Consider the following 25,885-nt stretch of genomic DNA (forward strand, 5'->3'; position numbering starts at 1 on the left):
ATTGAGCAGACACCAGCACCAGGTCCAGTGCTGAGATTTTCGTGCATGATCTCATTGAATTTTCACAACTATCCCAAGATAGGGATTCCCTGACATCCATTTACAGGAGAGGAAACTGAGGCTTAGCCTGGCAAGTGGTAGAGCTGGGATCTGGATGCAGGCCTGTCCGACTCCAGAGCCAGAGCTCTTCACCACCACTGCATACTGCCTTCAGGTGACTATGTTCAACCTGGAGGAAGGAATGCCTCACTCTAGAAGCTCCTTCTTCTCATTGTGGAGAACTCACTACTGAGGGTTAAAGACACAAAGCCGCACTGCCAACCAAGTCCAGGCCCTCGGAAACCCAACCAAAGGCCCTCGGAGGCCTGTCACAGGGTCCTCTAAGTTGGGGACCTGCTCACGGGTGAGGTGGGAATCAGCCTCTCCATGCTTTCCTCGGCCAGGAGTGGATTCTCCAAGCTCCACACGCCCTCTGCTGATCACACTCAGGCACGGCAGCTATACCTGCCACATGACCACTCAGCATCGCTCCGCAAGGCCCCCTACTCCAGTTCGGCCTCTGCATCTCAAATTCTCCCAAGACAGGCAATGGATTCCTCTGTCTTGCCAAGTGCACTCCCCCAGGAGGCACCCCAGCTTTCAGCCTGGCCACCCTCCGCCTGCACTGTCAGCTGCTGGCCTGGGGCGTGGCCGAGGCAGCTCTGCAGGCATGCGTGGAATGAAGGCTTTCTGGCTTCCCTCGCCTTCCGCATCAGGAGGCAGGGTGGTGTGGCAGGAAGGGCATGGGCTCCATTCCAGCCCCCTCTACTTCCTGCGAGATGTTGGCCATGTAACTGAAAACCTCCAAGTTCTGGTTCTTTCCTTAGAAAGCCCATAGTGGAGATAAAGGCCCAGGGGCTTGCACTGCCCACCGCCCTGGGCTGTACTGGAACCCCCTCCCCTTGGGCAGTGAGTTTCCAGCCTGGGTGTGACTCCTCCATCGGGGCCTAGGAGACAGCTGGCTCTCCACTGGCACTGCTGGTAGGGCAGCTGTGTTGACTGTTCCAGGAAGCTTCCCTGGCCTCTGTCCAGGCTGCCGGGCAGCCTTGCTTTGGCTCTCACAGCAGCCACCACCCCTGCATATCTTTCCCGCCCCTAAACAACTGGGAAAATGCACCTCAGGCAGAGTCAGAGTCCTGCCTGAGGTGAATTTCCTCTCAAGCCCCTTACTGGTGACGGCACTTTTAGCTTCTGAATCCTCTTAACCGATGAATCCATTTCACAGGTGAGGAGACTGAGTCATTTCCCCAAGGCCACACACTTAGAGTGACAGAGCTGGTTTGGACTTTCAAGCCCACACTGTGAAATGTCTTGCCAGACTGACATGGGCACTGCCCCAGCAGAACCAGCACACTGGAGACATGGGCTGTGGCATCTCACCTGCCGCACCCTCAGGTTAGATGGGTGAATGAACAGATGAGGTGGGTGAATGGGCCAGGGGGCTGGCGTGGGGGATCGAGTAGGCCGCAGGGGGGCTGCAGGGCTCTGGGGTCAGGGTGGGCTTGGGTGGCTTGCACACAGGCTAGGAGGACTCAAGGCAGAATTTATTGGCCCCTGAGCCCCCTCCCCGATTCCTCCTTCTCTCATAGCCAGGCCAAGACTGACATGGAGGTGACATAGACCCGTAAGGACTGAAAGGCTATGCCTGAGGGACAGCCAGGCAGCCATCTAGGGAGGAGGATGGGGAGTGGGGAGAGACCAGGAGCGTGGTCCTGACCTCCTACTATAGATGGGCATCAGGGGCCACCTATAGATGTCCAGTCCTCTCCTCCCCTCCTGGAGGTGGGGGTGGAGCCCAGTGAACTTGGGCCGCTCTGGGGCTATAATTCTCTTTGGCCACCGGATGGATGTGACCACTGTCCCTGACCACTCTGTTGACTTCCTGAGTCTGGGGACTTCTACCCTGGTTCCATTTATAAGCTCCCTGCTTTCTAGGAAGGGCTTGGTGACCCCTTGTCCTCTCCCTACCCTGACCCAAGACATCATCCTGAGAAGACCCGTCAGTCTCAGCCTGGGAATCAGAGGGCCTGCCCTGCCCAGAAGACGTTAACTTGGACATGAGACTTTCACAGAAAGCCTCTGGAAAGGTTGGGGAGGCAGTGAGTCACTTGGCAGTTTTGGATGGAGGGGGCAGCACCTCAGGATGGAGGTGCCAGGCCCCGCTTGCTTTGGTCTGGCCTTGTCCAGGACCCCTCTGGGGCGGAACCTGGGGCTCCGGATCCAGCATCCACCGGCCCTCAGAGGGATGGGGGGAATCACAGCTTCTCCTCGCCTGCCTGGATGCGGCTGTAGGCCTCTTGGTCCAACGGGACGTAGCGGCCCTTCCGGGCATCTAGATAGAACAGCGGGTCTTTCACAATAGCCGGGTCAAAGCCCTCCTTCCGTAGCTCTGTCTTCTGCAACTTGTAGGTCCCTGGGAGAGCAGGGAAGAAGACTCAGTGCAGGGCAGGGGCCTGAGCTCCCAGGAACCCCACCACCAGTGCTGAGGAAGGCAGGGAGTGGGGCTAGAGGACAAACACGGAAGGAAAGTGGGGGAGGAGGCAGCACAGCCCTTTACAGTTTGCAAAGAATGTTCGATCTATTACCTAAAGTAATAGAGCAGTCGTGGCAAAGTTGGGGCCTGGGGACAGCTGCTAGTTACCCACCCACCCCTACTTTGCAGATGGGAAAACGGGCCTGGAGAAGGGAAGTTATTTGCCTAGTATTACATACTGAGTGACAGCAGAGTGGGGACCAGAACTGAGGTCTTCTGACTGTGATGTCTCCCTTTGAGTACCGACCAGATAACAGTGTGAGCTCATTTCATCTGTACATCAGCCCCACAGGGCAGGTGCTCAACCGTATCCTCTGGATTCTAACATGGACGTGCTTGCAGATTTTAACATCTCTGAACTAGTAAAATCAGCAGCACATATTTTTTTACTCATATATAAAGTATTCATGGTATTTTTTTCTTTTTTATTGAGACAGGGTCTCGCTCTATCACCCAGGCTGGAGTGAAATGATGCTATCTCAACTCACTGCAACCTCCACCTCCCGGGCTCAAGTGATCCTCCTACCTCAGCCTCCCAAGTAGCCAGGACTATAGGTGTTCACCACTGTGCCTAGCTAAGTTTTGTATTTCTCTCTTTATTTTGTTTTTGGAGACAGAGTCTTTTTTTTTTTTTTTTTTTTTTTGAGACGGAGTCTCGCTCTGTCACCCAGGCTGGAGTGCTGTGGCCGGATCTCAGCTCACTGCAAGCTCCGCCTCCCGGGTTCATGCCATTCTCCTGCCTCAGCCTCCTGAGTAGCTGGGACTACAGGCACCCGCCACCTCACCCGGCTAGTTTTTTTGTATTTTTTAGTAGAGACAGGGTTTCACCGTGTTAGCCAGGATGGTCTCGATCTCCTGACCTCGTGATCCGCCCGTCTCGGCCTCCCAAAGTGCTGGGATTACAGGCTTGAGCCACTGCGCCCGGCCTGGAGACGGAGTCTTGCACTGTCACCAGGGCTGGAGTGCAGTGGCTCGATCCTGGCTCACTGCAACCTCTGCCTCCCGGGTTCAAGCGATTCACCTGCCTCAACCTCCCAAGTAGCTGGGATTATAGGCGCCCACCACCACGCCCAGCTAATTTTTTGTATTTTTAGTAGAGACAGGGTTTCACCATGTTGGTCAGGTTTGTCTCGAACTCCTGACCTCAGGTGATCCACCCTCCTCGACCTCCCAAAGTGCTGGGATTACAGGCGTGAGCCACTGCGCCTGGCCAAGTTTTGTATTTCTTGTAGAGACAGGGTTTCGCCATGTTGCCCACGCAGATCTTGAACTCCTGGGCTCAAGCAATCCACCCGCCCCAGCCTCCCAAAGTGCTAGCATTACAAGCATGAGCTGCCACGCCTGGCCGCATCTTTCAATCAATGGTATTAATCCTGTACAGATGAGAAGACTGATGCTCAGGGTGGTAGAAGTGGGGTTGGAACCTGGATGAGACAGACTACCAGAAATGGCTACAGGTTCCTCCCCTCCCTGTACACACACACACCTCTGCTATGTGGCTTTGGCACTTCTGGCAAGAGCTCTTTTTCAACCTCCACTGGCCTCAATCTGGACTGGCTTTACAACCTGCTTTAACCAACAGAAGGTGGTAAACACAATGTTGTAGGAGTTCCGGGTGAGTCTAGGCCTCGGGGGACCTTGCATCTTCCACCTCTACCCACTTAGGGGTGCCCTGGGGCTAGTCTAGCCTTCCAAAGGGTGAGAGGCCATGTGGAACAGAGATGAGCCATCCCAGGTGAGGGCCCAGACTGGCGCTGTCCAGTATGACCTCATGTGGCTATCTACATTTCAATTATTAAATAAGGCCGGGCAGGCCGGGCGCGGTGGCTCAAGCCTGTAATCCCAGCACTTTGGGAGGCCGAGACGGGCGGATCACGAGGTCAGGAGATCGAGAGACGATCCCGGCTAACACAGTGAAACCCCGTCTCTACTAAAAAATACAAAAAAATAGTCGGGCGAGGTGGCGGGCGCCTGTAGTCCCAGCTACTCGGGAGGCTGAGGCAGGAGAATGGCGTAAACCCAGGAGGCGGAGCTTGCAGTGAGCTGAGATCCGGCCACTGCACTCCAGCCTGGGTGACAGAGCAAGACTCAGTCTCAAAAAAAAAAAAAAAAAAAAAAAATAAAAAATAAAAAAAAATTAAATAAGGCCGGGCATGGTGGCTCGCGCCTGTAATCCCAGCACTTTGGGAGGCCAGGAGTTCGAGACCAGCATGGCCAACATGTCAAAACCCCATCTCTAATAAAAAAAAAAAAAATACAAAAATTAGCCAGGTGTGGTGGCACGTGCCTGTAATCCCAGCTACTGGGGAGGCTGAGGCAGGAGAATCACTTGAACCCAGGAGGCAAAGGTTGCAGTGAGCTGAGATTACGCCACTGCACTCCAGCCTGGGCAACAGAGCAAGACTCCATCTCAAATAAATAAATAAATAAATTTAAATTCAACAAAATTTAACCCCAAAGTGTTGATATTACAGGCGTGAGCCACGGCATCCAGCCAGCAGCCACCTTTCAAGTGTTCAGTAGCACTGCCAGGCTAGTAGCTATTGTGTTGGACAGCAGAAACCTAGAACATTTCCATCGCCGCAGAAGGTTCTGTTGGACAGTGCTGCAGAAGCAAGCAGTCGAGAGCCAGACACCTGGGTGAGGCCATCTAACTGCCTCCTGCCCCAGCTAAGTTACTAAGTGATGACAGCTCTTTCAGTGACCCCAAAGCAAGGTCAAAAAGAGAACTGCTCAGCTGCACTTAACCCCTACATTGCTTACCCACAGAATTATGAATAAATGAAGTGGCTGCTTCAAGCCATTTTGGGGCAAGTAAGTTTGGGGGTGGTTTGTTCTGCAGCAAAGCACATCTGAAACACAAGGTCTGAGAGCCTCCCTGCCTGTCCTGGCCAGAAGTGTGGTGCTGCCCAATCCTCTGGAAGCTCCTGGTCTTGGCCATTAGCCTGGCCACAGTGTCTCCATCCTTCAGAACCACACTGAAGTCCTAAACCCTCCCCAATGCTTTAGGCACTCCAGGTACCCACTGTCTGGCAGAAGCCACACTGACTAGGGAGTGTCCACCATCAAGGCAGGACTGACATGATGACAACATGGGAGGTGGCCAGGGAAATGTGCTCCAAGGGTGAGCAGCCAGGGGGTGCTCAGAAGGGGCACCAAGGGCTGAGGAAAGCATGGGCAGGTATGGGCATGAGCCTCAGCATTTCCTGCCCACCAGGGAACTCTTGAGAGCCACCAATGGGCCAACAGATAGAAAGATGGTGCTGTCCTGTGGGCGACTGCAGGCCCGGGGCCCACCTCCCACCTGGACAACTGCAACCAGCCCTCCCTCGTCTCCCAGCTCCCTCAGGGCTGCCTGCAATCCTCTCCCACTCCATACACAGCAGCCAGAGAGCTTTCTAGAGCATGAGTCTGACCAGGTTCCCACCTGCTGAGATTCCTTTTTTTTTTTTTTTTTTTTTGAGACGGAGTCTCGCTCTGTCCCCCAGGATGGAGTGCAGTGGCGCGATCTCAGCTCACTGCAAGCTCCGCCTCCTGTGTTTACGCCATTCTCCGGCCTCAGCCTCCCGAGTAGCTGGGACTACAGGCGCCCGCCACCTTGCTCGGCTAGTTTTTTGTATTTTTAGTAGAGACGGGGTTTCACCGTGTTAGCCAGGATGGTCTCGATCTCCTGACCTTGTGATCCGCCCGCCTCGGCCTCCCAAAGTGCTGGGATTACAGGCTTGAGCCACCGCGCCCAGCGAGATTCTTTTTTTTTTTTTTGAGACAGAGTGTCACTCTGTTGCCCAGGCTGGAGTGCGGTGGCGTGATCTCAGCTCACTGCAACCTGTGCCTCCTGGGTCTCCTGGGTTCAAGCTATTCTCCTGTCTCAGCCTCCTGAGTCGCTGGGATTACAGGTATGCACCACCATGCCTGGCTAATTTTTTTTTTTTTTTTTTTAAATATATTGAGACAGAGTCTCACTCTGTCTCCCAGGCTGGAGTGCAGTGGCATGGTCTCGGTTTACGGCAACCTCCACCTCCCAGGTTCAAGTGATTCTCATGCCTCAGCCTCCCAGGTAGCGGGGATTACAGGTGGCTGCCACTATGCCTGGCTACATTTTTTTTTTTTTTTTTGAGACAGAGTCTCACTCTGTAGCCCAAGTTGGAGTGCAGTGGTGCGATCTCGGCTCACTGCAACCTCCACCTCAGGGCTCAAGCTTTCTTCTGCTTCAGCCTCCCAAGTAGCTGGGACTACAGGCACCCACCACCATATCTGGCTAATTTTTTTGTATTTTTGGTAGAGAAAGGGTTTCACCATGTTGCCCTGGGTGGTCTCCAACTCCTGAGCTCAGGCAATCCATCTGCCTTGGCCTCCCAAAATGCTGAGACTACAGGTGTGAGCCACCGTGCCCAACCTAAATTTTTTATTTTTTTTTGTATTTTTAGTAGAGATGGAATTTCACCATGTTGGCCTGGCTGGCCTTGAATTCCTGACCTCAAATGATTCGCCCACCTCGGCCTCCCAAAGTGCTGGGATTACAGGCGTGAGCCACCGCGCCCGGCCAGCTAATTTTTGTGTATTTAGTAGAGACGGGGTTTTGCCATGTTGGCCAGGCTGGTCTCAAACTCCTGACCTCAAGTGATCTGTCTGCCTTGGCCTCCCAAAGTGCTGGGACTACAGGCATGAGCCACCGCACCCAGCCTTGCTGAGATGCTTCTGTGGCTCCCTACTACCCCCGGGACAGTCCCGACTCCTGTCCTGGCCTGCAAGGCCCTGGACTTCCGGCCCCTGCTGGCTTCTCTCCCACTTCAATGCCACTGCCTGCCCCTCTCACCTGGCTCCAGCCTTGGGGGCCCCCTTTCATTCCTCGAGCACCCAAGCTCCTTCCTGCTTTAGTGGCTTTACAGTGTCTATTCCTGCAGCCTAGAGTGCCTCCCACCCCCATATTTCAGCTCTCAGCTGAACCATCCCCTCCTCAGAGGAGCCTTCTACTCATCCCAAGCGTCCTCCTTTTTGCTTTCCTATCAGCTTGCTCTGTGGTTCATTTTTCTTCTTTTTATCTGTTTAACTCTAATCTCATGACAGATTATGTGGTCCATTCTTTACCTTTGGAATGCCTTGTCCTAGGCCAGTCACTCTCCTGCTCTAAGACTCCAAGAAGGCAAACGTCCTGTCAGAGCTCACCACCCGTATCCTGAGGCTTAGCGCAGTGCCTGGCACCTAATATTTGTTCTACTAAGGAACAATGTGTGTGCTCTCTGCTGGCCCCATCTGCTCACCTCTACATGGGCAGGTCACTTTACCAACTGCCCGGCCAGGCTGTGTGCAGAGGTCAAATGACAGCCAACCGGGTCTCTGCAGAAGGAAACGGGAAGGGACCTGGGATCCGAGAGCTAGAGCAGGGGCGGGACACACCTGTTTTGTGCAGCTCAGGCAGGATGCGCAGGAAGATGGGGCGCGCGTACAGGGGCAGTTCCTTCTCCAAGTCCTGAGCAAAGCGCTCCAGGTCACAGTTGCCAGTGGGGCTGGCCACGGCAGCCATTCCGGCCCGGCCCTCGGTTCCTGGGGGTGGCAGGGTAGACACTGAGCAGCTGGTGGTGCCCCTGGATGATGCCTCCCCACCCACACCTTGCGTCTGCCTGCACATACCTGGCACCTCGACACCATACACGGCCACGTCAGCCATGTCCAGCAGGCGGCTGAGTGTGCCTTCCACCTCGGTGGTGGACACGTTCTCACCTTTCCAGCGGAACGTGTCCCCAGTGCGGTCTCGGAAGTACAGGTAGCCCAGCTCGTCCATCACCAGCACATCACCTAGGGAGGGGCCGGATGAGGCAGGGCTGGGCCTGGCCAGCTCGGAGTCCAGGGCTCAAACCAGGGAGGCTTCGCTGGAGCCCAAGGATTTGTTTGACCACAAGGGCCAGGACTGGGGGAGTCCTGGGAAGGTGTCCTCTGGAGGTGGGAGAAGGTCCCCTCCTCCCCCAACCCTCAGGAAGGGGCTATGAAGGGTTGGGGACCCACCAGTAAGGTAGGCCTGGTCCCCCTTCTTGAAGACGTCCTTGGCAATCTTCTTGTTGTTGGCGCCCTGGTTGAGGTAGCCATCGAAGCGGCGCAGGGGGTCCTTCTGGATGATGCGGCCCACCAGCTGGCCCGGCTCACCTGGGGTGGGGAAGGCAGGGTTGCATCTGCCCTAGGCAGCCTCTCCCACCCGTCCCGTCACCAGGTGTACCCTGCGTCGTTTTTTTTTTTTTTTTTTTTTTTTTTGAAACTATGTTTCGCTCTTGTTGCCCAGGCTGGAGTGCAGTGGTGCGATCTTGGCTCACTGCAACCTCCACCTCCTGGGTTCAAGCAATTCTCCTGCCTCAGCCTCCCGAGTAGCTGAGACTACAGGCGCACGCCAACACGCCCCACTAATTTTTTTTTTTTTGAGACGGAGTCTTGCTCCGTCGCCCAGGCTGGCGTGCAGTGGCGCGTTCTGGGCTCACTGCAAGCTCCGCCTCCCGGGTTCACGCCATTCTCCTGCCTCAGCCTCCCGAGTAGCTGGGACTACAGGCGCCCGCCACCTCGCCCTGCTAGTTTTTTGTATTATTTTTAGTAGAGACGGGGTTTCACCGTGTTAGCCAGGAAGGTCTCGATCTCCTGACCTCGTGATCCGCCCATCTTGGCCTCCCAAAGTGCTGGGATTACAGGCTTGAGCCACCGCACCCGGCCATCCCACTAATTTTTAAAAAAAATTTTTTAGAGGCCGGGCGCGGTGGCTCAAGCCTGTAATCCCAGCACTTTGGGAGGCTGAGACGGGCGGATCACGAGGTCAGGAGATCGAGACCATCCTGGCTAACATGGTGAAACCCCGTCTCTACTAAAAATACAAAAAAACTAGCCGGGCGAGGTGGCGGGCGCCTGTAGTCCCAGCTACTCGGGAGGCTGAGGCAGGAGAATGGCGTGAACCCGGGAGGCGGAGCTTGCAGTGAGCTGAGATCCGGCCACTGCACTCCAGCCTGGGCGACAGAACGAGACTCCGTCTCAAAACAAAAAAAAAAAAAAAAAAAATTTTTTAGTAGAGATGGGTTTCATCCTGTTTGCCAGGCTGGTCTCGAACTCCTGACCTCAGGTGATCCGCCCACCTCAGCCTCCCAAAGTGCTGGGATTCCAGGTGTGAGCCAACACTCCCAGCCTGTACTCTGCGTCTTGATCTGATTTGAGTTACGCTGCTTGCCACAGAAATGCCCCACCTCCCCCAGCCCAAGAGCTCATCTTGGCAGTTCGGACAAACTGAGCCAGCGATGTCTGTTCTTGAAACTGATGGGAAGATGAACATAGGTCAGGCTCCTTGGGGACAGCCTAACGAAGCCAGTGCCCCAAGCCCCTGCTCCATGCCAGGCCCCACTCAAAGTTTTATGTTCTTTACCAAACATAATCCTCAGGCCAGCCCCACGGGCGGGTGCTGCCATGGGCACAGTTTGTAGATAAGGGGACTTAGGCACAGAGAGGCTGAATACTCGCCATGACACAGAGCTAGGGAGCTGAGCCAGAATAAATCTCAAGCAGCCTGGACTCAGGGTCATTTGGAGTCAAGATGAAAATGAATGAATGGGCCGGGCGCGGTGGCTCACGCCTGTAATCCCAGCACTTTGGAAGGCCGAGGCGGGCGGATCACAAGGTCAGGAGATCGAGACCACGGTGAAACCCTGTCTCTACTAAAAATACAAAAAATTAGCCGGGCGCGGTTGTGGGCGCCTGTAGTCCCAGCTACTCGGGAGGCTGAGGCAGGAGAATGGCGTGAACCCGGGAGGCGGAGCTTGCAGTGAGCCGAGATCGCGCCACTGCACTCCAGCCTGGGCGACAGAGCGAGACTCCGTCTCAAAAAAAAAAAAAAAAAAAAAAAAAAAAAAAAAAGAAAATGAATGAATGAGGCTGGGCATGGTGGCTCACATCTGTAATACTAACATTTTGGGAGGCCAAGGTGGGTGGATCACTTGAGGTCAGGAGTTCGACACTAACCTGGCCAACATGGTGAAAGCCCATCTCTATTGAAAATAGAAAAACTAGCCAGGCATGGTGGCGTGAGCCTGTAATTCCAGCTACTCAGGAGGATGAGACAAGAGAATTGCTTGAACCCAGGAGGCAGAGGTTAGAGTGAGCCAAGCTCATGCCACTACACTCCGGCCTGGGCGACAGTGAGACTTCATCTCAACCAAAAAAAAAAAAAAAAGAATGAATGAATGAAAATGAATGAATGGACTGATGAACAGATAGAACGGTGAATGAATGAATGGATGGATACACAAAGAAATGAGTAACTTGTAGCCCTAGGAGCAGAGCTAACTGATGGCCACTGGTCAGAAAAGGGCTTCCCATCCACACACACCTGGATTCCTTCCTTCCCAGGTCAATCCCTCCCTCTCTGACCCCCAAGTGACAGACCTGGCTGGCAGGGAATGCAGATGCCATCGGGCCCCCGGATCAGCTCCATGGTGTCCTCGTTGACACGTACCAACCGGATGGGGTACACGAAGGACAGGATGCGGCTGTTGAAGCCACAGGCCCCCACCTGCGAAGGCCAAGACTTGGGCCTGGGCTCTCTCACCATGGGCCCAAAACTGGACAATGAGGGGGAGGTGGGACTCCAGCACCCACAATCTCACGCTGGAACTCTGCCCTCCCCTCTGCGTCCAGTGCCTTCCATGGGCCATCCCTGCAGCGGCCTCGCCCGTCCCCAACCTGGCCGCACCTGGCTGTCGAAGTTGCCCAGGCTACAGTTGCACTCCGTGGCCCCATAGAACTCAGCCACCTGGGGTATGTGGAAGCGGCTGGAAAAGTTGGTCCAGATGGACTGCCGGAGGCCGTTGCCTAGTGCCATGCGAACCTGGTGCTGGTTTTCTGCCTCCCTCGGTGGCTGGTTCAGGAGGTAGCGGCACAGTTCACCAATGTACTGCACAATCTGGGGGTGAACTTGGTGTGATTCGAGGCTCCAGAGGCTGCCCTCACTACACTAGGATTCTCCTGATCCCTCAAGCTCCTACTCTCCCCAGGGGCTGGCCATGCCATCCTTTCACTCTCCAGGTCTCAGTCTCCCCATCTGAACAATGGGGACTTTGCCACAAATGAGCCCTTTGGAATGACGGGCCACCTCAGCTGTAAGATAGATGCCCCGAAGTGTAGTTGGGAAGAGGGTAACGAGGGGAAAGGGACAGTTCACCCTTCCCACTCTCGCTCACCGTGCACTTGTACTTGATACAATCATCCCAGAACCGGGAGGCTGAGAATTTCTTCCGAATCACCACCGTCATGCCATGCAGCAGGCACTGCCCGATCCCCACGATGTTTCCTGGAGGCGGAAGGATGGCCCCTGAGGGTCAGGGAGATGAAGACCCTCCCCAGACCAGCGATACTGCCATCCAGCCAGGCAGGCCTGCGCTGCCCTGCAGGCTTCTGTACCTCACATCTGCCTGCCTTGGGTGCCCTCCTCCAAGAAGCCTCCCCGGCTTCCATCCCCAGGCTCTTCCTGGTGCTGCACTCTTGTCCCTGCCCCTCTCCTACACTCACATATACACCCGACTGTAAGCACGTGGAGGCCAGGAGCTATATTTATTCAAGTTGTCTTCCTGTAAGCCCCTACAAACAGCAGCAATGCCATGCATATCTGGGGAAACAAACTGAAATGAGACAGGCCCAGATACTCCGTGGGACACTGCCACACACACTGTGAGGCTGCTGTGCTCATACTTTTTTCAATTTAAAACAACTTTTTTCTTTCTTTTTTTTTGAGACAGAGTCTCACTCTGTCGCCCAGGCTGGAGTGCAGTGACGCCATCTCGGCTCACTGCAAGCTCTGCCTCCTGGTTTCACGCCATTCTCCTGCCTCATCCTCCTGAGTAGCTGGGACTACAGGCGCCCGCCACCATGCCCGGCTACTTTTTTTTTTTTTTTTGTATTTTTAGTAGAGATGGGGTTTCACTGTGTTAGCTAGAATGGTCTCCATCTCCTGACCTCGTGATCCGCCTGCCTCGGCCTCCCAAAGTGCTGGGATTACAGGTGTCAGCCACTGTGCCCTGCCTAAAACAAAATTTTTCTAGAGACAGGTCTCACCATGTTGCCCAGGCTGGCCTTAAACTCCCGGGCTCAAGTGATTCTGTCTCAGCCTCCCCAGTAGCTGAGACCACAGGCATGTGCACCACGCCTGGCTAATCCTGTTTATTTTTATTTTTAAATTAAATTAAGTGTATTTATTTATTTTGAGACAGAGTCTTGCCCTGTCACCCAGGCTGGTGTGCAATGGCGCGATCTAGGCTCATTGCAACCTGTGCCTCCTGGGTTCAAACCATTCTCCTGCCTCAGCCTCCCAAGTAGCTGGGATTACAGGCGCCTGCCACTAATCCCAGTTGTTTTTTGTACTTTTAGTAGAGACAGGGTTTCACCACGTTGACCAGGTTGGTCTCGAACTCCTGACCTCGTGATGCGCTTGCGTTGGCCTCCCAAAGTGCTAGGATTACAGGTGTGAGCCACTGCACCTGGCCTATTTTTATTTTTTTTGAGACACTGTCTCGCTCTGTTGCCCAGGCTGGAGTGCAGTGGCGTGATCTCAGCTCACTGCAACCTCTGCCTCCCAGGTTCAAGCAATTCTCGTGCCTCAGCCTCACAGGTAGCTGGGATTACAGGCACATGTCACCACACCCAGTTAATTTTTGTATTTTTAGTAGAGATGGGGTTTCGCCATGTTGGCCAGGCTGGTCTCGAACTCCCGGCCTCAAGTGATCCGCCCGCCTTGGCCTCCCAAAGTGCTGGGATTACAGGTGTGAGTCACCGCACTTGGTCCAAAGCTGTGTGTTTGTACTGCAGCACACTGCCTGACAGGGGTGGGGTTCCTGGAGACCTGGCAGGTGCTGGAGGCTGAGTGACAGCCCTAGAGTTACCTGCTGAGTGGTAGAGGGGGAGGCAGTCATAGATGATGTCATTGGGCCGCATGCGGAATCCATAGTACACCAGGGCAGCCATGCGGTAATACCTGGGAGGGCACAGGGCCGAGGGCTGAGTGGGCCCTGAAAAGGCAGGAGGAGGCTCCCCAGCCCTGCCTGTGCCTACCCCACCCTGGGCACCTGCCCCTTACCTGCTGTGTACCACGATGGCGGCCTTGGGCAGCCCTGTGGTGCCCGATGTGTAGATGTAGAACAGTTTATCTAAAGAAAACAGATGCGAGTGGCTGTCGGGCGCAGCTCAGGGCTGGGCACAGGGTCACACAGACGGACACCTGCAGGTGTGCACCCTTCAACACCTGTTCCCATCACACCCCTGCCAGGAAGCCTGTTCTGATGACCTCAGATACCACTCAGCTCCAACACCAGCATCCATTCCAACAAATATTTCCTGGGCCCTTGCTCTGTGCTAGGCCCTGCGGGGAGAGAGACATAAGTGAGCACGACGGGCATGGGCCTGGCCCTCTTGGCAGTCACAGCTCAGTGGAACAGTCAGATGAGGACACAGGCAATTCCAATACTAAGCAGCAAGTGCCAAGGGAGGCCACAGGACCTGTCGAAACCCAGTAGCCACATTCGGCCCAGGCTTGCAGGAGGGGAGCTGGTGCCAGGTAGGCTTCCCGATAAAGGTGACACCTGCCCCAAGTCATAGAGCACAGGGAGGTTAGCTGCGGGAAGTGGGGTGTTGAGTAGCTTCCGCACTGCTGAGCATTGATCTGCCCCACTCTGCAGCCCTCCACCGGGACTGCCACACTAGAGTTTCTATGCGAGGCTTGGCCCTACCAGACTTGAGGTTCCCTGGAGGTCAGGACCTCCACAGGAAGACTCCACATGCTTAGAACGCCTGCCAAGACACCTCACGCTCTCTGGCTGCCTGCTGTTTGCCAGCCCTAGGCACTATGAGGGCACCGGGGCAACCCAGCCAGAGTCCCTGCCCTGAAGTAGCTGACAAATGCACCCAAGAGACCAGATTCACGTACAAGAGAGAAGTTAAACAGTGCTGATGACAATGACCAGTAACTGAGCCCCTCCTGCCATACCCTAGCTTCAGGACTGGCCCCACTGTATTTTTTTCAACCCTCAAAGCTACCCATAGAGTAGGTTCTGTTACTGTCCCCAGTTTTATGGCTGTGGGAACTGAGGCTCCAAGGGCAGGGCAAGTGTCAGGGTTCACACAAAGGAAGCAGTAGAGCCAGGATATAAACTGGGATCTGACTCGATAGCCCAAGCTCTGAGCCACCAGGCAATGTGGCTTCACAGGAAAGGGAATGAGGAGAGCAGAAGAACCAGGTAGGCTACAGTATAAAAGAAGAGGGGTGAGAGGCTCAGGGAGGCTGCCTGGAGGCGGGGTCAGGGAGGCAGCACAGCCCTGGGAGAGGATCACAGCTGGAGATCCCGAGGTGTCCTGCACTGAAGAGGCACTTGATGAATATTCAAAGGGTCTTGCTCCTCACCCACCCTCCCACCCAACTGCAACAAAACCCAGACCAGGCAGGTTCCTGGAGTCCACAGGATTCTACATTAGGCATTAGTGAAGGCTTGTTCAACAAATCAAACTGGACTTTGTGAGCTCCTGTGTTCTCAGCCCTGTATCTGGCACTGTGACACACATCAGCTCATGCCACCTTCACAGTAACCCTGGAGTGGCCCAGGTTTACTGTCACCATTTTCCAGATGGAAAAAGGGAGGTGATGTGACATGTTCCAGGCACACGGCCAGTTTCCAGAAAAGCCTCCTTCTGGCACTGAGGCCAGTGCTCTGTCCAGGGCCCGTGTAAGCGCCCCTCTATGGGGTGGGGACGGAGCCCACCTGTGAAGCCCTTGTCAGGGCAACTGGGCAGGTGCTTGGGAGCATCTTCCAGCAGAGGGTCCAGGTGTTCTGTGCTTGTAGGCACCGCATTGGGCTCCCAGGAGCCAGAGCAGAAGAGGCTGAGCGAGGGGTCCAGACTGGCATGGATCTCACAGATGGCTGTGGGGAGACAGGGCAGTCAGCAGGCCAGAAAACCCCATGTTGCCAAGGACCTCTGCTCCCAGCAGGGCTGGCCATGTTGCTGAGGAGACTGGCTGGGCAGGAGAGGCAGTGAAGCAACTGGGCCTTCAGTGCTGATGGGGCACCAGCAACGGTTCTATTAGCCACGGGTTAACCACAGAGTAGGCCCGCTTTACCTGCATTCCCTGGTCTCACAGCCCTGGGAAGGAGGGACCAATGACAGTCCCTCTTACAGATGAGAAGATTGAGGCTCTGAGAATGAGAGGACCTGCTCACAGCTAGAATGTGCTGGACCTGGCATGCAACGCCAGCTCTACCTCACACCAAGGTCTGGGCTCCCACCCACTGTCCCGCACTACTTACTCTGTGGGGCACCAGATAGACGGGAGGAGTGCGGGTCAGAGGCCAGTGGCTGTCCATCCCCTTCCGAGAGTGGGAACCTTCTCTCAGGCTCCCCTGTGTGCTGCACAGACATCACATAACCACCCGCCCAGGCATGGAGCAGCGCTGGTCAGCTTGGCCCCACCTCCCTGGCTTCCTCTTGATTTGCCCAGCCCTCTCCTCTTCCCTGGCTGCCTTCTTCCCTCTCCCTTTTCAGCACCATTTTTATTTTTCTTTCTTCTTTTTTTTTTTTTGCTTTTTAAAATAGAGACAGGGGCTCACTATGTTGTCCAGGCAGGTCTTGAACTCCTGGGCTCAAGAGATTCTCCTGCCTTGGCCTCCCAAAGTGCTGGGATTACAGGCATGAGCCACTGTGCCTGGCCCCCTTTCAGCATCTTTTTTTTTTTTAAGACAGAGTTTTGGCTGGGCGCCGTGGCTCACGCCTATAATCCCAGCACTTTGGGAGGCCGAGGCAGGCAGATCACGAGGTCAGATCGAGACCATCCTGGTTAACACGGTGAAACCCCGTCTCTACTAAAAATACAAAAAATTAGCCGGGTGTGGTGATGGGCGCCTGTAGTCCCAGCTACTCAGGAGGCTGAGGCAGGAGAATGGCATGAACCCGGGAGGCAGAGCTTTCAGTGAGCCGAGATCACGCCTCTGCACTCCAGCCTGGGCCACAGAGCGAGACTCCATGTCAAAAAAAAAAAAAAAAAAATACAGAGTTTCACTCTGTCGCCCAGGCTGGAGTGCAGTGGCATGATCTCGGCTCATTTGGTTCAAGTGATTCTTGTGCCTCAGCCTCCTGAGTAGCTGAGATTACAGGCTTGCACCACCACACACCTGGCTAATTTTTGTATTTTTAGTAAAAACAGGGTTTCACCATGTTGGCCAGTCTGGTCTTGAACTCTCAAGCTCAAGTGACCTGCCCTCCTTAGCCTCCAAAAGTGCTGGGATTACAGGCGTCAGCCACCGTGCCTGGCCCCCTTTCAGCATCCTAATGACTTCCCCATTCATTATCTCACAAACACAACAGTGTGGGGAGGAAAAACAGAGCACTGTGGTCAAGCTGAAGATCAAACCCCAGTTCTGCCACTTACCAACTGTGTGATCTTGGGTGAGCTCCTCACAAACCCCTCTGAACCCCAGGCTCATCATCCATAAAACCAAGATCCCTACCTTCCCCAGTCTTTATGGAGATTAGAGCTACTCTTGGAAAGCAGCAGTGTCAGCACTTTGCAGGTGCCCATTGTGGCAGCAAAAAAAATGCAGGCTCTGTGAGGACAGTGGGGAATTAATTTTGTTCCCATTATACAGATGAGCCAGATATGGCCTAATTAGTCACCAGGATGATTACCATTGTACTAAGGGGCCACTTCACATTAGCCATGTTGCTAGTGCTTCAGGTAAAGTATCTTTTTTTTTTTTTTTGAGACGTAACCTCTCTCTGTCACCCAGGCTGGAACGCAGTGACGTGATCCTGGCTCACTGCAACCTCTGTCTCCTGGGTTCAAGCGATTCTCCTACTTCAGTCTCCCGAGTAGCTGGGACTACAGGTGCACACCTCCATGCTCGGCTAGTGTTTTTTTGCATTTTTATTAGAGACCGGGTTTCACCATGTTGGCCAGGCTGGTCTCAAACTCCTGATCTCAAATCTGCCCACCTCGGCCTCCCAAAGTGCTGGGATTTACAGGCATGAGCCACCGCACCCGGCGTTTTTTTATTTTTTTGGTTTTTTTTTTTTTGAGACGGGGTCTCACTCTGTCTGCCAGGCTAGAGTGAAGTGGCACAATCGCCACTGACTGCAGCCTTGACCTTAGTCTTTTTTTTTTTTTTTTTTTGAGACGGAGTCTCGCTCTGTTCCCCCAGGCTGGAGTGCAGTGGCCGGATCTCAGCTCACTGCAAGCTCTGCCTCCTGGGTTCACGCCATTCTCCTGCCTCAGCCTCCTGAGTAGCTGGGGCTATAGGCACCCGTCACCTTGCCTGGCTAGTGTTTTGTATTTTTTAGTAGAGACGGGGTTTCACCGTGTTAGCCAGGATAGTCTCGATCTCCTGACCCAGTGATCCGCCCGTCTCGGCCTCCCAAAGTGCTGGGATTACAGGCTTGAGCCACCGCGCCCGGCAACCTTAGTCTTAAGTGATCCTCCTGCCTCAGCCACTGAGTAGCTGGGACTACAGGTCCATGTCACCATGCCTAGCTAATTTTTTAAAAACTTTTTTAGTGGGCCAGGTGTGGTGGTTCATGTCTATAATCCCAGCACTTTGAGAGGCAGAGGTGGGTGGATTGCTTGAACTTAAGAGTCTGAGACCAGCCTGGGCAACATGACAAAACTGAGTATCTACAAAAAATGCAAAATTTAGCCAGGCATGGTGGTGCATGTCTGTGGTCCCAGCTACTCACGAGGCTGAGGTGGATGGATTGCTTGAGCCTAAGAGGTCAAGGCTGCTGTGAGCTGTGACTGCACCATTGCACTCCAGCCTGGGTGACAGAGCAAGACCCTGTCTCAAAAAAAGTTTCTTAGTAGAGACAGGATCTTACTATGTTGCCTAGGCTGGTCTCAAACTCCTAGGCTCAAGGGATCCTCTTGCCTTGGCCTCCCAATGTGCTGGGATTACAGGTGTGAGCCATTATGCCCAATCTGAAGTACCTTTTTGAAAACAGTATGAAGTAGGAACTACGGATGAAGAAACTGAGGCTCAGAGAAATCAGTCCCTTTCCCAGGATCTCCAGTTTACTCGTGGCACTGCCTAAGCTGTCTGACCCCACTCTGTGTCCTTAACCACACAGCCTTGGCAGGGCTGGAAGGGAGCCGTAGTCTGTGTAAGATCCCATGGAGTTCCTGCTTGTCCCTCACCCGTTTGGGGCTCACCTGAGGCCATTTCGCTGCCAAAGACAAGGGCCCGTGCACGTGAGGTGGTGAGGCAGTGGAGCAGGGCATCCCGCCGCAGGTTGGTGTTGATGAGGGCCGCCTCCACACCGAGCTTGGCCATGCCCAGCCACAGGCCCACGAACTCATTGCGGTTCTCCATGAAGATGGCAGCCACATCCCCTGAGGCCAGGCCCCGGGCCTGCAGGAAGTTGGCTACGCTGCTCGAGTACTCATCCAGCTGGCGGAAGGTCCAGTGGGTATCTGTGCCCTCGAAGATCAGGGCCGTCTTGTCGGGGTGGCGCCGAACGGTAGAGGCAAACAAAATGGGTACCGTCCGCCGCTCCCGCAGGCACTGTCGCACCTTCGCCTTCACCTTCAGGAGCACCAAGCCGCCACTGTGTGTGAGCAAGAGAGGGCGCTGTGCCTGCCATGGTTGGGAGTGAGGGGTCCTGACACCCTACCCCAGGCTGCTGCTTCGCCAGCCTATGCTTCATGAGCCAGATCCCCTACAACACTTCCATCTCCCGGCTCCTGCTGGGAACATGCACCGTCTTACTGATGCCGCTCAGTAACACTGAGAGTTCGTATGATTCCTATCTTCCCTCACACAGAAGGAAATCAAGGCTCTCGTGGTGCCGTGGCCTGCTCAAAGCTTCATGGATGGAGGGTGGCTGAGCTGAGATTTGAACTCTAGGCCTCTCTGGCTCCAGAGTTCAACTCCTACCCTCTCAGCCTGCTGCTCCAGCAGAAACCTCCTAGGTCTCCAGAACTTCCTGTAAAAGTCCAAACTCCTTGTTTGGGGCCTCCCACAGTCCAGCTGCTCCCCCCACCCACCATGACCACAGTAAATAAAGAATGAGTTTACTGGTCTGTCCAGTCTTTCTCCCTGTGAGCCTAGCTGGGATAGGCTTCTGTCTTTTTTTTTTTTTTTTTTTTTTTTTGAGACGGAGTCTCGCTCTGTAGCCCAGGCTGGAGTGCAGTGGCCGGATCTCAGCTCACTGCAAGCTCCGCCTCCTGGGTTCACGCCATTCTCCGGCCTCAGCCTCCAGAGTAGCTGGGACTACAGGCGCCCGCCACCTCGCCCGGCTAGTTTTTTGTATTTTTTAGTAGAGACGGGGTTTCACCGTGTTCGCCAGGATGGTCTCGATCTCCTGACCTTGTGATCCGCCCGTCTCGGCCTCCCAAAGTGCTGGGATTACAGGCTTGAGCCACCGCGCCCGGCCAGGCTTCTGTCTTATACAACACTCTGTCCCCAGGGTCCTGTGCCAGGCAGAGTAGATGTTCAATAACTTTGTGGAATCACTTGGCAACATCCCACTCCTGCCACCTTTTTTTTTTTTTTTTGAGATGGGGTCACACTCTGTCACCCAGGTTGGAGTGCAGTGATGCAATGTCAGCTCACTGCAACCTCCGCTTCCCAGGCTCAGATGATGCTCCCAACCTCAGCCTCCCAAGTAGCTGGAACCACAGGTGCACACCACGGTGCCTGGCTAATGTTTTTGTATTTTGGTAGGGACGGGGTTTTGCCGTGTTGCCCAGGTTGGTCTCGAACTCCTGAGGTCAAGTGATCCAGTCACTTCGGCCTCCCAAAGTGCTAGGATTACAGGTGTGAGCCACTGCGCCCAGCCCTGGACTCCATGGCTTCGTTGCTGATGCTGTGCCTTCTGGTTAGGACTCATCTCCTTCCACCACCACTAAGGCACCTCTCAAGTACAGCCAGTTTTTCTCCAGGAGGCCTTCTCTGATTCCCAGGATCCTGGCTGGAGGCTGTCTCTCCTTGCTCCATGCTCCCACAATTACCACCCTTCCTGGTGTGCCGCTCCGTGCCTTCTTTTGTAATCAACCCAGATTGACAAATGCTGGGCTGCCTGTGCTGGGTGTGGGTCACTGAACTGGGTGCTGGGACACAGTAGTGAGCAACGCTGCACCAGGGTCTCTGCCCACATGGGACTGCCAGTTTACAGATGTGCTGTGTCCCTTTCTTTCTCCTGACCAATCTGAGCTTGGCAGATAGGGTCTGCCTTATTCCTCTCTGGACCCCAGAGCTAGCCTGGCACCTAGTAGAGAATAAGCGGGAATAAGTATTTCTGGTACAGGATGTCTCTTGGAGCATACCTGGCTTTCTTTGGGGAGCAGGTTATCCCAGACATCTGAGTAGGGGCCCTGCTCTAGAACTCAGTGCCCCCTGTGTCATCTTGCACCCCTGCCAACCTGAGGGCAGGGCCTTTCCCCAAGGTTCCTCTTTACCCTTTCACAAACTTACAGAGTCCTCAGGACCCCTTGCAGATGTCTCAACACACTTGGTGTTCAATGTATGTCCTAGGCCAAGCCTGCCGAAAGCCTAGGAGCCTCAAGTTAGGGAGATTCCCTGGGAAAAGACTTTGACCTTGGAGATGGAGGTACCAGGTACCATTGCCAGGGGAAGGGTGTGGAGCAGAGGTTGCTGTTCTGGAACTCAGCTCAGCTGCCCTGTGCTGGTAGAGACCATGAGGTCTGGCCTGGGGAGACTTGGGGGACCAGAAGCTCACTGTAGTGTGAGAGACCCCAGGAAAGGCTGGGCCAGGTACTCACAAAATATCGCGCCTGATGGTTTTGATGAAGACCCGGATGAAGCGCCAGCCTCCAGATCCCAAGTAGAGGAACAGCAGGGAGAATCCCACCTGGGTCCAGGGCAGTTTCAGCACCAGCTTGGAGAACAGCAGCACCCCCACTAGAGAGGCTCCAAGCAGCATTGTGGCCTGCAGACACAGAGCAGTTAGTGGACTCAAACACCCATCCCTCCAGGTCTCCTACCTCCCAGCCCAGACAGCCAGGCCACTGTAATCCCAAGGGGACAGCCTGTGGTAAGGCTTAGCCATACTGAGTTGGGTGACTGACCACAGGGGTCCCATTCCAGGCATGGCCTGGGAGGGGCAGGCTAGGGGCTTGGCACTTGAGGTGAGGAATTCCAAGAGTGAGAAGCAGGAGGCTGGTTCTTGTCTCATAGTCCCATCTCTGCCTACCATTCTCCAAGTGACCTTGGGCAAGACCCTTTCACATTTTAGACTTTAGTCTCTGCCCTCTGTGCAATGGGTATAGGGAGATGTGTTCTAAGAGGCTTTTCTAGCCAAAACAGGACAGTTCCCTCTTCTGACATCCAAGGTCTATAAACCAGATGGCCTGGGGGTGGGTATCGACTAAGATCCTCTGGCTCACCAGCAGTGGGGGCTCACACCTGTAATCCCAGCACTTTGGGAGGCCAGGGCAGGCGGATCACGAGGTCAGGAGTTCAAGACCACGCTGACCAAGATGGCGAAACCCCATCTCTACTAAAAATACAAAAATTAGCCAGGCATGGTGGCACACACCTGGAATCCCAGCTACTCAGGAGGCTGAGGCAGAAGAATTGCTTGAACCTGGGAGGCGGAGATTGCACTGGGGCGAGATTGTGCCACTGCACTCCAGCCTGGGAGACAGAGCGAGACTCTGTCTCAAAAAAAAAAAAAAAAAAGTATCTGGCTCGACTCCTCACCCAGAGACCCAGGGAGGGTCTGTGGATGACCAGGCCAAGTCAAAGGGGCAGCTCCCTGGAAAAGGTGCCCTGCTCGGTCCCTGTCCACAGGCTCAGGCATCGCAGTGCGTCTGCTGGTCGATAGAGGGCGACCCAGAAAACGAGTTAGAGCCTGGAGGTGCTTGAGAGGTGACCGCCCAGGGGGCAAAGCTGATTGAGGGAGGCGAGGAGGACCTTGAAGATACCACCCCACAACACACAGACACACACAGACACTCGGATGAATCTTTGGGGTCTGGGACTTAGGGGAAGGCGAACGACTTACTGTGCTTCAGGGGCTGGGCTAAGCTAGGACTCTTGGATTCTATTCCTGGATCTTTGAGGACTTGCTCAAGGGGACATCTGATGGGGCTGTTTTTCTCCGGGTTTTCCTGTTCTTGGGAGTAGATGAAGGTCACGAATGTGAAATGGCCTGAGAGCCTCCAAGCCAGGATAAGGGAATGGTCTGGACCACAAGAAGCCCTGGGACACCATCTCCCCCGCCCCCTCGCGAAAAGCAAAAGCCGGGGGCGGGGGAACTGAAGCAGAGTCCTCAACCCCAACTCCAGGGTCCAGGATCCTCAGATCTCTGGCCTCCCATAGACCACCACAGCAGAGGGGCAGGAACCTGTCCTGGAAGGATGGCGGATGGGGCAAGAAGAGGCCAGAAGAGGGTGACCAGTTCCCTCGGGCCCCTGTCCGGGGTCACGCGTACCGCCCTCGCCCCTAGACAGCAACGTAACAGTGCGTCTGTCCGGGAAACAACGCCGCAGGGCGCGCCCCCCCACCTGGGGTCCGCACCGCCACCTCGCCCGACTCGGCCCGGCACATTTCCCCACCCGGGAACCCACCGGCCCGGTCTGTGCTCACCCGGCGTCGGCTCCGCCGCGCGACGCCCCGTCCAGATGCGGCCCGGTTGCAGCAGAGTAGGGAGCGCGAGGGGCATTAGCCGCCCCTGGGCGCACGAAGCCGGGTCTCAGCAGGACTTAGCCGGCTCTGCGCCCTGCATGGCCCGGCCGCCCCGCCAGCCCCGCCCGCCGCCAGGCCCCGCCCGCCGCGCTCCTCCCCCGCCCGCCTTCCGCAACCCAAACCGGCTGTGCCGGGCCGCAGAACCGCCTGCCGCACCTTCCCCGCGGCAGGCAAGCCACAGAGCCGGCGGCGCAGCGCAGCCCCAGCGCGCCCGGCGCCGCCCGGCCCCAGCCCGCCCTGCGCGCGCAACGGCTTCAGGCGGCGCCGCCGCGCGGCAAGCTGGGAGTTGTAGTCCACGCCGCCCCGCCCCACCCGGCCGAGGAGACCCCCGAGTCGACCCCCGAGTCCGCGAGGAGACAGGCGGACTTCACCCCGGCCCTTCCTCCCCGCCGACCTGGGCCCTTACCCACTGCTGTCCCCAGCGCCCGGATGTAGGAAGAGCACCCCAATCCCTACCACAGCCGAAAACCCGAAGCACGCGCTCGGGCCCCGGCCGAGTTCAGCAAACACCCAGCACCACACCTAGAAGCTCGCTAAGAGGGCGATTTCAGGCAGAGGTGAGCGGGGCGGCTGCACTCCGCAGCCGGCTCTGTGGCGCAATGGATAGCGCATTGGACTTCTAGCTTGAGCTTTAGTGTGGTCATTCAAAGGTTGTGGGTTCGAGTCCCACCAGAGTCGAATTTTGATGGCTCCTACTCCCTGACTTCCACCTGCGTGTTTTGAGGACTCCAGGACCTATATAATAAAGTTCATAAAGAAAATCATAAATCTCACCCAACTTTGCTGCGACACAGGCATAAACCTGGTGTCCGGGTGACTAAGAGGAATCCTTTCTCATATCATGGTGTCTTGTGAGCAGCCTGGCATACCTGTTGGCACAAAGGACACGGATTTGGAGGCCCTTAGTTAACTTCACCATCTATGATCTCTGGTCCCTGCAGTAAATCAGTTAACACACAAACCTATGCCCTTATTTGTCATGCCACCTGCAGAGCCATAGGCAAGTGGCCAGATTCTTGGCCCTGTTGGGACTCTTGGCCTCTGAAAAATTGGTTTCTCGTTAACCATGTCGGCCATCCACAATTGCCACTTGGAATAGATCCCTCGGAGGCTGAGGCAGAATTGCTTGAACCTGGGAGACGGAGGTTGCAGTAAGCCGAGATTGTGCCACGCACTCCAGCCTGGGCAACAGAGCAAGTCTCCGTCTGAAAAAAAAAAAAAAAAGACATTCTGGCACTGGCGTGGTAGCTCAAGCTTGTAATCCCAGCACTTTGAGAGGCGGAGGCAGGAGGATCGCTTCAGCCAGGAGTTCAAGACCAGCCTGGGCAACATAGTGAGACCCTGCCTCTACAGAAAAAAAAAAAAAAATTAGCCAGGTAGCTCCGGCTTGTACTCCCAGCTACTCAGGAAGCTGAGGTGGGAGGATTGCTTGAGCTCTGGAACTTGGGGTTGCAGCGAGCTGTGACTGCACCACTGCACTTCACCCTGGGCAACAAAGTAAGACTGTGTCTCAAAAAATGAAAATAAGCTGGGCACAGTGGCTCATGCCTGTAATCCCAGTACTTTGGGAGGCTAAGGTGGGCAGATCCCATGAGGTCAGGAGTTCAAGACCAGCTGGCCAACATGGCGAAACCCTGTCTCTATTAAAAATACAAAAATTAGCCGGGTGTGGTGGTGCACGTCTGTAGTCCCAGCTACTTGGGGACTGAGGCAAGAGAATCACTGAGAAGCAGAGGTTGCAGTGAGCCGAGACTGTGCCACTGCATTCCAGCCTGAGCAACAGAGCAGCGAGAGCCTGTCTCAAAAAAAAAAAATTATAATAATAAAATAAGGATGAAATTTTGGTCTGATAAGGATTGGGACCTATTTCTTCTGGAATACAGGGTGCATCCTTTTGGGGACTTGGGTAAATTCCAGCACCACATTCTTCATGGGTATCACCATCAGGAGGCAGAATGTGCAGTGGTATGGGCATGGGCATGGAGTTCAACTTCTCAGCTGAAAGGTCAAGATTCATTTTCTTCATATATATAAAAATTGGGACATACTAATTCATAATACCTCACAGGGTCGGTGTGGAGATTTGTGGGGAGTATTGGGGTTTTTTTTTTTTTTCCTTTGAGACAGAGTCTTGCTCTGTCACCCAGGCTGGAGTGCAGTGGCACGATCTCCACTCACTGCAAGCTCCACCTCCCGGGTTCACACCATTCTCCTGCCCCAGCCTCCCAAGTAGCTGGGACTACAGGCACCCACCACCACACCCGGCTAAGTTTTTTGCATTTTTTTTAGTAGAGACAGGGTTTCACCGTGTTAGCCAGGATGGTCTTGATCTCCTGACCTCGTGATCGGCCTGCCTCGGCCTCCCAAAGTGCTGGGATTACAGGTGTGAGCCACCGCGCCCAGCCAGGGTTTTGTTTTTGAAACAGGAAGACAGGAAGACAGGATCTGGCTCCATCACCCAGGCTGGAGTGCAGTGGTGCGATCATAGCTCACTGCAGCCTCAACTTCTTGGGCTCAACGGATTCTCCCCGCCTCAGCCTGGGACTACAGGCACGTACCACCACATCCGGCTTGTGGGGAGCATTTGCAGTAGTGCTTTACATGTTTATAATTGTGGCTT

At 54.9% G+C, this 25,885-nt stretch overlaps 2 protein-coding genes, 1 long non-coding RNA gene and 1 other non-coding gene across 15 annotated transcripts in view; 2 read left to right on the top strand and 2 right to left on the bottom strand.

The window, feature by feature from the left end:
- CERCAM (cerebral endothelial cell adhesion molecule) overlaps nucleotides 1–13,292 on the bottom strand; it is a 91,889-nt gene extending 78,597 nt beyond the window's left edge. Inside the window, exon 1 of one of the 2 annotated variants that reach the window (XM_077967716.1) lies at nucleotides 13,202–13,292. The gene's annotated coding sequence lies outside the window, so the exon portion shown is untranslated. Of the gene's footprint in view, nucleotides 1–13,194 lie in introns of both variants that reach the window. The other variant, XM_077967715.1, reaches the window with a different exon arrangement.
- SLC27A4 (solute carrier family 27 member 4) lies at nucleotides 1,563–24,470 on the bottom strand. 11 transcript variants are annotated; one of them, XM_077967734.1, is made up of 15 exons: nucleotides 24,228–24,470; nucleotides 24,040–24,134; nucleotides 22,583–22,688; nucleotides 21,339–21,505; nucleotides 18,768–19,162; nucleotides 15,337–15,495; nucleotides 13,662–13,731; nucleotides 13,468–13,559; nucleotides 11,773–11,882; nucleotides 11,286–11,495; nucleotides 10,979–11,105; nucleotides 8,576–8,713; nucleotides 8,204–8,368; nucleotides 7,970–8,116; nucleotides 1,563–2,452 (listed from the first exon to the last, which is right to left on the bottom strand). In XM_077967734.1, the coding sequence occupies exons 4-15, from the start codon at nucleotides 21,497–21,499 to the stop codon at nucleotides 2,295–2,297; spliced, it is 1,932 nt and encodes a 643-aa protein (XP_077823860.1). In that variant the 5' UTR covers nucleotides 21,500–21,505; nucleotides 22,583–22,688; nucleotides 24,040–24,134; nucleotides 24,228–24,470; the 3' UTR covers nucleotides 1,563–2,294. The 11 variants fall into 11 exon arrangements, with proteins under 11 accessions (XP_077823860.1, XP_077823858.1, XP_077823859.1 ...); XM_077967732.1 differs by having other exon boundaries at nucleotides 22,583–22,693; XM_077967733.1 differs by lacking the exon at nucleotides 24,228–24,470 and having other exon boundaries at nucleotides 22,583–22,693; nucleotides 24,040–24,142.
- On the top strand, nucleotides 17,314–19,162 carry LOC144335094 (uncharacterized). Its single transcript, XR_013405535.1, has 2 exons — nucleotides 17,314–17,999; nucleotides 18,516–19,162. It is a non-coding gene; the product is annotated as an uncharacterized LOC144335094 (long non-coding RNA).
- TRNAR-UCU (transfer RNA arginine (anticodon UCU)) lies at nucleotides 23,851–23,943 on the top strand. The gene is made up of 2 exons: nucleotides 23,851–23,887; nucleotides 23,908–23,943. It is a non-coding gene; the product is annotated as a tRNA-Arg (tRNA).
- Nucleotides 24,471–25,885: the final 1,415 nt, after the last annotated feature.

This window comes from Macaca mulatta, chromosome 15 (genome assembly GCF_049350105.2).
Source record: "Macaca mulatta isolate MMU2019108-1 chromosome 15, T2T-MMU8v2.0, whole genome shotgun sequence".
In the NCBI taxonomy this organism is placed as follows: domain Eukaryota; kingdom Metazoa; phylum Chordata; class Mammalia; order Primates; family Cercopithecidae; genus Macaca; species Macaca mulatta.

What these genes read in the sequence shown, in the direction of transcription:
- SLC27A4 (XM_077967729.1), bottom strand. Translation starts at nt 21,499, where the DNA reads ATGCTGCTTGGAGCCTCTCTAGTGGGGGTGCTGCTGTTCTCCAAGCTG. An exon ending in TGGCAGCGAAATGGCCTCAG is followed by an intron (nt 15,496 to 18,767) that starts GTGAGCCCCAAA and finishes GTCTCCCCACAG; the next exon opens with CCATCTGTGAGATCCATGCC. An exon ending in GCCTGAGCTGCACAAAACAG is followed by an intron (nt 2,453 to 7,969) that starts GTGTGTCCCGCC and finishes CTGCTCTCCCAG; the next exon opens with GGACCTACAAGTTGCAGAAG.